The sequence below is a fragment of the Orycteropus afer genome, unplaced genomic scaffold (genome assembly GCF_000298275.1).
Source record: "Orycteropus afer afer isolate SDZICR_OR568_19922 unplaced genomic scaffold, OryAfe1.0 scaffold00524, whole genome shotgun sequence".
Taxonomy (NCBI): Eukaryota; Metazoa; Chordata; class Mammalia; order Tubulidentata; family Orycteropodidae; genus Orycteropus; species Orycteropus afer.
This window is the reverse complement of record NW_006922111.1, coordinates 243,414-255,189: the sequence shown is the minus strand read 5'-3', so window position 1 is coordinate 255,189 and position 11,776 is coordinate 243,414. Positions and strand designations below refer to the sequence as shown.

The 11,776-nt window shown below is 52.0% G+C and overlaps 1 protein-coding gene across 1 annotated transcript in view; it reads right to left on the bottom strand.

Annotated features, from left to right (window-relative positions):
• Positions 1-1,751: 1,751 nt before the first annotated feature.
• FAM118A (family with sequence similarity 118 member A) overlaps positions 1,752-11,776 on the bottom strand; it is a 19,994-nt gene continuing 9,969 nt past the window's right edge. The window contains exons 4-9 of the mRNA XM_042782930.1: positions 10,493-10,714; positions 6,402-6,530; positions 4,829-5,114; positions 2,965-2,997; positions 2,318-2,401; positions 1,752-1,771 (exon numbers count right to left, since the gene is read on the bottom strand). Coding sequence (XP_042638864.1) covers positions 1,752-1,771; positions 2,318-2,401; positions 2,965-2,997; positions 4,829-5,114; positions 6,402-6,530; positions 10,493-10,714 — 774 coding nt within the window. The remainder of the gene's footprint in view (positions 1,772-2,317; positions 2,402-2,964; positions 2,998-4,828; positions 5,115-6,401; positions 6,531-10,492; positions 10,715-11,776) is intronic.

The window sequence follows — 11,776 nt, the reverse complement described above, 5'->3', positions numbered from 1 at the left end:
AGAAGCAAAGCCCAAACCACACCCACTGCCCTGGAGTCCATTCTGACCCACAGCGCCCCTAGAGGATGGAGTGGAACTGCCCCAGAGGATTTCTAAGGCTGTCAGTCTTTACAGAAGCAAAGCCCAAACCACACCCACTTGCCATGGAGTTGATCCCGACTTACAGCACCCCTAGAGGACAGAGTGGAACTGCACCCACAGGGTTTCCAAGGCTGTGGGGCAATCTATTTTGGTTGTGATACCGCCTCAGAAACCCAAGGAGGGGTCGCTATGAGTCGGGTCCAACTTGACGGCACATAACAACAACAACAACAAAAGCAGCTGGTGGGTTCAAACCACCAACCTTCTGGATAGCAGTCAAGTACTTAACCACTGTACCACCAACAAATATACCCACTAAGGAATTCATTGTATTGTTTAGTAAACAGACAATAAACACGTTAAATGCTAAGGAACTCTCAAAAATCCCCAGTGGTTGTTATATAGGTGTTTACTGTGGTTTTCTTATTTAAAGTAAGAAATAGCAAGCTTGTTATCTGAAAATCCCCTATCCCACACTGGTCAGGAATGGATCAGCATCAGATGACCAGGGAGGCTCCCAGTAACTCAGAGAGATGCAAAAACACCAAGATAAAGACAGTGACACCTGTGAGCAAACAGGAGCCCTCCAAAGTCAAAGGCCACACCGTCCAAATCAGAATGTAACCCCAGGCCCGGGACAGTGTTCAGAATCTCCCAGAAACTGTGGTGTTTGTTTGGTTTTGTTTTCTCAATGGAGTCAGAAAATGAAAATTAAGAGACATTAGAAATCAACCCAGTCCCAGTGAATTTCAGGAAGAGAGAGGGCAGAGACAGAAAGAAATAATCAAAGAAGTAAGAGGTTAGTCCAGAACCAGGGAAACACCTAGCCCAGTAAGTAAAGACCTCCACCCAAGTATACCCTCACAAAATTCCTAAACATCAAGGAAAACCACCACAAAAGCTTTCAGAAAGGAGAGTGCCAGGCCCCTAGAAATCAAGAAGATAGACAGATATCAGACCCTTGTCACCAGGAAGCCAGACACCCAGGACACCGGCCATCCAAGGTGAAATGACCATCAGTGGAGCCTGAGGCCAAGTCCAGACACCCAGAGACACAGCCTTGAGAAGTTCACCTGCACACACGGGGTCTGTGGGGTTCCCAGAGGACACACGGGTGGGGAACAAGAGCAGAACCGTCTCAGGGTCCTAACCATGAGAATGCAGGGAAACAAGGAAGAGGAATCTGAAAACTCCTCAGAGATAAAGAGAATGCAAGAACAGCAAGGTCACAGCACAAACACTTCTCAGACCATAAGGAAAGCCACACTTGACCCTGACCTTGACCACATACTTGGCCACTGTGGCCCTGGGGAGTCACACTCAGGACATTCACACAACACAAGCTGGCTCTCCAGGAAAAAACACATCTTTGAATAACATAAGTGCTTTTCTGTTGTCACACTTTGATAACTAACCTGGAGGCTTCACCACTTCCTCCTCTGGTCAACCCTGAAAATGGGAAGGGGGGACGGAAAGCGACAAGAGGTAGGGGTGGTGAGCAGGCAGGGCCCATCACAGCCTGATCTCCAGAGTGAGAAACGGCAGGTTTGGGGCTTCCTTGCATGAGGAACGGGGAGGAGACACAGCCAGCACCCCATGTCAAGAGAGGCTAAGTCTAGTGTTCAGTGATGGGGTCACCCAAAACAAAGTGGTTCTGAGACCAAGGTGACCTACACCAGCACAGTGTCACCTTCGGGGACAGGGGGAGTGGGAAGTGATGAAGGCAGGGGTCCTGATAATGCTAGGGACTAGGCATTCTGGTTAAAACTAGGCACCTTTTGGTTAAAAAACAAAACCTGCTGACAACTCCTAGTGACCCTAGAAGACAGAGTGGAACTGCCCTATGGGGTTTCTGAAGCAGACTGTCACATCTTTCTGCCACAGAATAGCTGGTGGGTTCAAACCACCAACTTTTCGCTAAGCAGCTGAACACTTAGCCCCTGCACCACCGGGACTCTTTTTGGGTCTGGTGTGAGAATCCATCAGGCTGACCTCACCACTTGTGCAGTTGATGTTTTTCTTCACTGAACGATAAACACACAGAAACCAACCAGCAGGCACCTCTGGGGGCTGCAGTGAGGGGGATGTGGTATCACTGTGAGCCTGCTGGTGGCATGGGCACGATGTAGGCACTACTCCCCACCACCAAGGGGCCAAGGGCCCGAAACAGCACCGTAGCTGAAGCCCCTACAAGTCAGGTACATGTGAGCCACATTTCCAACAGAGAGAAGCGTACCGGCGTCCGGCTGCCGAGGTCTTTTGGAAGCTTCAGTGCCGTTCTCCTCCAGCTTCCTCTTTGCACAGTCCTGACACGTGCTGCCTGAGAGAGGAGGACGCTGTTCAAGGGGATCTGGCTGGGGACCACCCCTGTCCTATTTCTATTCACCCTCCCAGGACCCCGTTACAGACCTGGTCTTCCTGAAGCACTGGCCGGCCCACCCACCCCGCCAGCCTGCCTGCCGGCCCACCCCACCAGCTGGCCACTGCAGGCCATCCGTCAGGCCAGGCCTTTTCCATAAGGAAAAGATACTCCTGGGAGCCACATGAGAAAGCAAGTACAACAAAGTCCTTCACATGTTGCTGTGGGAAGTGAGACACCAAGTGCAGCCGTGTGAAAATTCGACCCACACCCTAACCCGAGAGGCCTACACCGACACGTCTATGTTTCTGTGGGGACTGGGCCGGCAGGAGGCCCAGGCTGAGTAAGCCACCTCCCACCGCTCACTGTGGCAGGGACCGCAGTCAGGGCATCACTCGGCATCACCTCTGGTATTGCCCTGTCTTAAAACAGGCCCCTCACTGAATGTGAGAAACAGTCAGAATTCTAAAAGTAGCGACAAGCAAACAATGGGATGTACAGGCAAAAATGGAGACATGCCTCACCCAGAAACGTGGTGCTGTCCACTCGATCAGCATCTGCAAACAAAGAAAATCAGTGAGTAGGGGTCAACCCCACCAAACCCCCTCAGGGCCACGGGGGAGATGTGACTGGGCCCAAACACGACCCCACCGTATGCCCTCCTCAGGCCCACGGGGCCGATGTGACCAAGGCGCTGCCTCCTGAGCCTGGGCCCCAGTGCACTGGCTGTGCTCGCTGTGTCCTCCCCTAACACCCTACCTCCCCAGGGGCTGAGGGCTGGATGAATTTGTGGGCACAGCACTCTGCCAACCTGGCACATGATCAAGGCACACAATATATGCATCCTTAATGACACAGTCACAGGCTAAAAGTCCAAGCAATCTGTCAGTCCCTGGTCAGCTGTCAGGGCCTCAGTAGGGACAGGGGCCCACGGAGCCCACACAGTCCAGAGGCCAAACTTAGGGTGACGTTCAGGTGGAATGGGCAGAGCTGAGAAGAAAGTACTGCCTTCTTCTCTCCACACGCGTGGGCTGTGCGAGGGGACGCTGTGGTCGACAGTGCAGGAGCCTGTCCTTGTGAGCACGTCACGTCACTCAAGTAGCAGCTCTTCACAGCAGTGGACACTGCCACTAAGAACTAAGACCACGGATGTGTGGCCGATCACAGCTCGGTGCGCGTTAGCACCACACCCGAGGCAGAAACTGACCACTGCCCTCCTCATGCCTTGTACCAGCCGTGCAACACCCATCAGTCTGCTCCGCTAACTATTAGCAATTCCGAAAAGAAAAGGCTAGTGGACGACACCCCCAACCTGTGATAACCATCTTTGTATTCATTCACTCATCATTGTGGCATCCTTCAGCCACCAAAGTGTCAAGCTGGTTGCCCAGCCATGTGGGGTGTAGCTAACCTGACACCACTGTGCGTGTCTGGGTCCCCATTCCAGTTAAATGATAATCAACACAGACCTTTCTGAGTTTGCTGTCGTCAATGTTTTATGATACTGAACACAAACCCGTGAACTGCCCATTTGTCAAGATGACCAGTCCAAGAATTTCTCAACTATCTCGGTCATTCCCTGCCTTTGAATGACTCCCCCATGATTTCGGTTGTTCCCGACCCGTGAACAACTCCCTGACTGTCATAGTCATTCCTGGCCCATGAACGACTCCCCCACCGTCTCAGTTATTCCCGACCCATGAACAACTCCCCAGAAGAAGGTCCAAAAAGAATTACTCTAAAGGAGCTCTGTGTCAGAAGAGGGAGAAGCTGCTATCTGAAAAAAGACAAAACATCTTCATAAAATCATGTGCTTGTAAAACTTCAACCTGTGGGATGTGGTGGCATGAGGAAGGTGAGAGACATCTGCACTTTTGAGCTTTTACGCATCGTCAGTGACAGAGTTGGCTTGGTTACTTCCTGTCTCGTTCAAGGTCTTCTGAAGTGTGGCCTGGGAGCTGAAACACACTACACGTGTGCAACTAAACACACGGCTGTGAACTTGAGAGCTACTGTAGACTTGCAGTCACCCCAGCGCCCTGACGCACTATTTCCCAAGCACCCAGAAGCACTTTTGAAGTGAACAGGAAGCTCGGTGGGCTCTATGGTAGGTAAATAGTGTCTAAGGGAAACAAGAGGAGCTCTGGTAGCATAGTGCCTAAGGCACTTGACTGCTAACCAGAAGGCTGGCGGTTCAAACCCACCAGCCACTCCTCGGAAGGAAGGTTGGGCAATCCTACTTCTGTAGTGATACTGCCTCGGAAACCCAAGGAGGGGTCGCTATGAGTCGGGGCCGACTCGACGGCAAATAACAACAACAACAAGGGAAACAAGGGGCGAACTGGAGGGCGAGCGTTTTGTGCCCCGAGGAGGAAAGCAGCCTTATACCTGGGCTCCGCTGCCTGCAGATCTGAACGGCAAGGTCCTGCACGTAGCCTGGGAAATGGTCGAAACAGTCCCCATAGGAGACCACCTTAATCCCGTGCAGAAGCATATCTGCCTGGTGCTTAAAGAAGTGGTCTTCGTTCTCCTTCAGCACCACCATGTAGTGCTCCAAATCCACCTTGTTTGGCACCGAGTAAAGGAAGAGGGCCTGGAAGATCTGATCCCGGAGTGTCTCCCCACAGCCCACGAACAGGAAGGACTTGGTGCGGTACAGGTTCTGCAGGGCTTCCTGTGGAAAAGCCAGAGAAGACGCCTGAAGGCTCATGGGAAAGACAGTGGGGGCCTCGTCTAAGCGCAAAGGCACAATCTGGGCCCTTAAATCTCTGCACTCGAGCCATCCTTCCCAAGAGCCATGCTGAGGAGCCAAGCTGGACCCACAGTGCACCCAACATAACTCGCGCCTCAACAGAGACAAAGGCCCAGCCAGGCTGGCTGTCGGCCACCCAGTGAGGACAGGCAGCCTGCCCCCATCGGAGCCAGTCAGCTGGCTGTGCCCCACACCAGCAGCACTGCACATACACCATCACCTATGGCCCCACCACCAAGCTGCACAATCACCCAACTCAATCTAGCATGATGCACAATGTCTCAATACTAAAACATAAACTCAGGACACTCTGAGTGCCTCAGCTTAGGGCTCCGGACATGAATACCTGAGGTCAGTATTCACCTTAGTGGACCGTGGGTGTGCGCCCTGCCGGGGGTCACCCACAGAGGGTCAGGAGAGCTGAGGGCGAGAGACAACGGTGGAGGGAACAGGCACAGGGGGAAGCACAGATTCAGAGGGTCAGCAGCAGCAGGGGGAGCTGGGCCCACCACAGGAAGTCACCAGCATGGCTACCCAGATGCCTCAGAAAGGCTTGGCACCCATACAGGTACACAGACACCCTGTGCATCATGCAGTGCCAAGAATCAGCCCAATTGTTCCATCCATGGGTGTTGCTGGTACCAGTGTCACATGGGGCCTGGGGACACCAACGAGTGACAGAGCTCAAAGAGGAACCAAGGAATTACTGCCATCTCTAAGTGCTGCAGCAGAGGGGCATCAAGAAAGTGTCCCAGAGAAAGAAATGGTCCAACTTGGGTTGACAGCTGACAGACAGCTGCATACGGGGCAGGGGACTCCTGGATGAACGCAGAGGTGGAACCTTCAGGGTGTGTGTAAGCGAGGACCAGGGAGGAGGGATGCCCTACTGAAGAGCTTGCCCTGCACCCCTGGACAACAGGGACCGCTGCAGGGCTGGGGCAGAGGCCAGGACCGGCCCAGCCCGTGCTCTTAAAGGAGCAGTGCTCTGACAGGGCACTCACTCACTGGGCAACTCTCTAGTCACAGCACCAGGCCCTGTGGACACAGGCTGGGAAGACAGAAGACATGGCCCTGCCCCAGCAGCAGTGTAGAGGGTAGGCCAAGGGTGAGGACATCCAGACATAGGGCCGCTCAGACAGCAGCCAACGGCCAGTGACACCACACACCCACTCAGTTAGGTGGTGGGTGCCTGATTAGAGAGAGCCGTACCATGACTTCAGGGTCCTGGGTCACATCCTTATACCCTGATGGGTCCAGCACCATCCCACACGGGTCCGTGTACAGGCCATGGATGTGCAGCACGCCGTACCGGATGTGCCCTCGGGCCCACTGGAGGACCTAGCAAACAGGAAGCCAAGACAGAGAGCTGGCTGTCATTCCCAGAAGACACAAGAGGCAAACATCTCAGTCATATTCAGGGCGTTTCAAGTGCACCCTGGAGAGACCAGGACAGGTTTCAGGGTATGACACCACCGTCGGACAGAAGGGACACAGCTGTGACCAGCGCCAGTTCTCCCCGCCGCACAGCGACACAGATAGTTCACCAGAAAACGTCTCTGACGTCTGAGATCATAGCACACTGTGCAAAGTGATCACTCAGGAGGTAACTGGGGACTTCCACCTCCAAGCCATGCACTACTGTATTTGAAGTAACTATTATTTAGGTACTGTTTTCATCATTGGAAAAAAGTATATATGGAAAAAATAATTCATCAAATGGCCAACTCTATTCATCTCAGTTCAAGATAGAAGGAAAGGGCCTGAGGAAGACGCAACCATACATGTGTGGTTTCATCTCACGCAGGGCCCGCATCTGCAGGAAGCCCCGCCACAAGACACACCTACTCTCCAATATACCCAGGCAGCGAGACAGCTGGTGGTGTCATGTTCAATCTGCAGCTTATCTCCAGAGACACTGTTACAACATAAGTGACCCTGAGAGATGGGGCCACCCTGGCCAAAAAGTCACATTTTCACGTGTCACTGACAGCCGTGGGCAAGAACAAATTCCAGCACCAACGGTGGCAACAGTGACAATATCAAAGTGACTCCTTCCAGAAAGTCAGTCCTTGTGTCCCCACCTCTCTCTCTCTGCCACGAAGGTGAGCACTGGAGGTTCTGAGCCAACAGGCTGGGCTGTGCGTCCAGCCCTCCACTAGTCTGGGTTCTTGAACCCACCACCACCTCCAGATGCTTCAGCCTCTCTGTGCACTGAGGGGCCAGCACCTTCCCTCACCAGCTAAGCCAGATCACGGAGGGAGCAGTAGTACAGGTTAGCGTGAAAGTATACTTGTATGCAATCCACATGGAGACAAAAAATACTCACAAAAAAAATGAAATACAAACAGGAAAACGAGTGTGTGTTCCATCACACTCACAAAAGAAATATTTTAAACACTCTATCAGATGGTTGAAGCGTGTTCTGTTTTTTACATAACATCTTCTGTTGGCAAACATAGGCAACAGGGAGCCCATCTGCAGCCAGTGGGCAGGTGAACTGGTAAAACCTCCTAGAAAACACATCGCTAATTTATCTCATCAGTCTTTAAAACAGTCACACACTCTGGCCCTGAGAAGGCACTCTGGTGGCAGAGTGGTTAAGGCACTGGGTTGCTAACCAAAAAAAAGAGCAGTGGTTCAAACCCACCAGTTGCTCTGAGAAACAAAGATGTTACAGTCTGCTTCCGTGAAGATTGGCAGCCTTGGAGACCCTGTGGGAAGTTCCACTCTGTCCTCTAGGGGCGCTGTGGGTCAGAATGGACTCCACAGCAGCAGGTGTGGTTTGGACTTTGCTTCCTTGAAGATTGACAGCCTTGGAGACCTTGTGGGGCAGTTCCACTCTGTCCTCTAGGGGTGCTATGAGTTTGAATAGACTCCACGGCAGTGGGTGTTTGGTGGTGGACCCTGACACTCTCCCAGGACTATCTTGAAGAGCAGTCAGAGTGTAAGGACTTGCAGGGCAGCATCATTGACACTAGCAAAACTGTGCTGCCAGCAACACAGGAAGAAGACAACTGCACTTAGTCTTACAACTAGTTTGCCATCTAAACCCTGCTTTTAAAACAGTTCAATGAACATCAAGCTCAATTGGCATAACATACTATACAAAACATTGTTCCACCTACTATTTTGGCGAGTAGCGACTGGGATCTTAAAAGCTAGCAAGCTGCCATCTAGATGCAACAATGGGTCTCTCCTCGTCAAGAAGAAAGAAGAAAACCAAAATTAATGGAAACAATCAGTCCTAGCGACTGGTACACCATCCGATCTGCAACCTATACAACTATGAGACCAGAAGAACTAGATGGTGCCCAGCTACCACTGTCATCCACTTGGAAGGGATGTAGGAGATTCTGCATAGAGAGGGAGAACAATGTGGAACAAAACTCAAAATCATTTGGAGGCAAAAAAAAAAAAAAAAAGAAGAAGAAGGTGGGGACCAGGTTTGCTGGTCCAATAGAGCCTGGTGGAACCACTGAGACTATGGCCCCTAGCTGCCCTTCAGGTCTGGAATTGAACACACAACTGTGGTTTCCAGCCAAACAAAGTACAGGCATGTGAGTTAAACATTTACCTCAAATAGACACACGCCCTGAAGAGAACAATCATGGGAGAAGGAAGGGCTGCTTATGCACAGGGAGATAGCTCAGGGTGCAGAAGAGTATGAAGGGATGGACACTGGGAGGAGGTAACTATGGGGAGGAAGTGGGAGGGGAGCTGTTGCATTGTAAATTTTGGTCAATGACATGAGACAAAGTATATGTGAACTGCTGTATGAAAAGTGAATTTACTCTGTAAATCTTCACCCAAATCAAAATAAAATTAAAAAAAAAAAAAAAAGTTCAATGATAGGAAAATATCAACACTATAATCTTAAAGGAAAAACTCAGGATAACAACGCTACATACGATGCAATCCCATTTGTTTATTAACCAAACATTAACACCAATCAGACTGTACGAGCTTTGGCTCTTCTTTCTTATAGTCTCATTTCTTGTACTTTCTATAATGAATAAACATAGATTAGAATACCTTGCAGGCCTGCAGAATTGAATGCAAAAAAAACACGTGAAAGCCATTACTGTCAAGCAGCCATCTAGATGCAAGATGGGTCTCTCCTCGTCCATAACAAAGAAGAATGAGAAAACCAAAGACATATGGAAACAATTAGTCCAAGATACTGGTACACCATGCGATCCACAGCCTATACGACTATGACACTAGAATTAGACAGTGCCCGGCTACCAATGTCAACCACTCAGAGGGGATCTATGTAGGAGATCCTGGATAGAGTGGGAGGACAGTGTGGAAAAAAACTCAAAATCATTTGGAATAAAAAAAAGGGGGGAACCAGGTTTGCTGGTCTGAGAGAGCCTGGTGGAAGCACTGAGACTATGGCCCCTAGCTGGCCTTCAGGTCTGGAATTGAACCCACACCTGTGGCTTCCAGCCAAACAAAAGACAGGCTGTGTCTACACAGGGAGACAGGCTGGGGGGGCAGGAGTACATGGGAGAGAAGGACACAGGGAAGAGGTAACTCTGGGGAGGAAGTGGGAGGGGAGCTGTTCCATTGTGGAAATCGTGGTCAATGTCATGAGACAAAGTGTATGTGAACTGCTGTATGGAAAGTGAATCTGTTCTGTAAACTTTCACCCAAATCACAATTTAAAAAAAAAACAACCCACCGTGGAGCCGATTCTGACTCAGTGAGACCCCTTGTGTTACAGAGCAGAACTGCATGCCATGGGTTTTTCTTGGCTGTAATCTTTTCAGAAGACAGCCAGGCCTTTATTCCTTGGTGCCACAGGGTGGATTCCAACCACCGACCTTTAACAGGCAAGCACAAACTGTCTGTACCACCCAGGGACCAAAAAGAAAGTAAGAGAAGGTAAAAAGAAAAGAAATCAAATAATAGGAAATCAGACAATAAGCAAGTCTTAAGAAAGGTGGCTAAGGCACCTGACTGCTAACCAGAAGCCTGGCGGTTCAAATCCACCAGCCACTCCTTGGAAGTAAGATGGGGCAATCTACTTCCGTAGTGATACTGCCTTGGAAACCCAAGGAGGGGTCGCTATGAGTCGTGTCCGACTCGACAGCACATAAGAACAACAACAACAAAAAAGAAAGGGTGTCCCCATCCCAGCCCCCCACGGCTCTACGGAGATGGGCAGGCAGAGTTTGAGAATAACGGCATGTCTGGGTCACTGTGGAGAGCTGAAAGGTAACAATTTCTCATCACGACATGGTTCCTCTTGGTCCACAGCAGCCACTCCCCCCACCCCTGTTGGCGCCGGCCCCCACCTTCGCCTTGTCCTTGAGGTCCAGGGACTCCATGGGCCTGCTCTGCTGCTGCCCAAAAATCTCGAGCAGGTTGTCGTAGTTGGTGGTCAGCACCATGGTGCCGCGCTCCATCAGGGTGAGGATGGACTGCAGCACCAGGGGGTTCTGGATGTGCTGCTCCAGGTTGTCGAAGACCTCCATGAGGCAGTCCTGGAAGAAGTTGGGCTTGGTGTCACCTGTGCGCTACAGAAAGGTAGAACCAGAGTTATAAGGACGTTCTCTCATCAACTGTTGGACACCTAAGCAGGTGGTTTTCTGGGGACTAGGGACAGTGTAGTAACACCAAACCCAACCCTGACCTTGGTTTATGAAGACTGCAGAGGGGGAGACAGAGAGGGTGCCGACAGGCCCGCGCGGGAGCAAGGCTCTGAAGAAGCAAAGCAGAGAGCGGCGGGCAGTGCCAGGACGAGGGCGGAGTGGCCAGAACACTGAGGGACAGTCGCTGGCCCAGCACCAGGTGACTGGAGAGCTGAGGAGGCAACGAGGTCCCAGAGAGCCCACCCTAAGCAGGAGCAAGGACCAGCACAGGGGCACCAAGGTGACAGCCTGCTGGACCACATGGCAGGACGGTGAGGGGAGCCATCAGGAAGTTAGGTCAGCGAGGGGCCGGGACCCAATCCAGGGGCCCTGAAGCCCAAGGCCCAGACTCCACTTTCCCTGGAGAGCTACCAAGCACTGGCTTCCTTGTTCTCGGTGGCAAAGAGGAGGACGGGTCACCCTCAGCGGCACAGTAAACAGCAAAGTCAGTGCCACACACACCGCCGACAGTGGACGGGACCCAGCAGGAAACCCTGGGTGACTGGACAGGGGCAGGCTCAGGGGGTGGGGGTACAGGCTGCCTGGAGTGGGTCCAAGAGAAGAGGAAAGGAACTGGCAACAACGGGTGTAAACCACTCTTCTGAAGGGTTCAGCTCTAGGAGGGATCAGCGCAGAGGAGGGCATAGGGGTCGAGAGGTCAGGCCTTCCTGGGAAGGCCACTCCTCCTGGCCTCCATCTCCTGCCACAGGATGGCCGTGGAGCCTGCAGGGTGCCCTTCCTTGCAGTACCCCACCCAGCCCTCCCCGACCCAGTTATCTGGCAGAATTCACCCCATCCCTGGGCTCTCTGCCCTCTCTATGTCAGTCATCACAAGAACCCTGACACACCCAGATGACCACCCACCCTACAGGGCTCCAGGCACCCTCGTCACTGACACTGTCCCGCCCGCCCCGATTCCCGTCCACTGACCCAGCAGGAGCCCTCGTC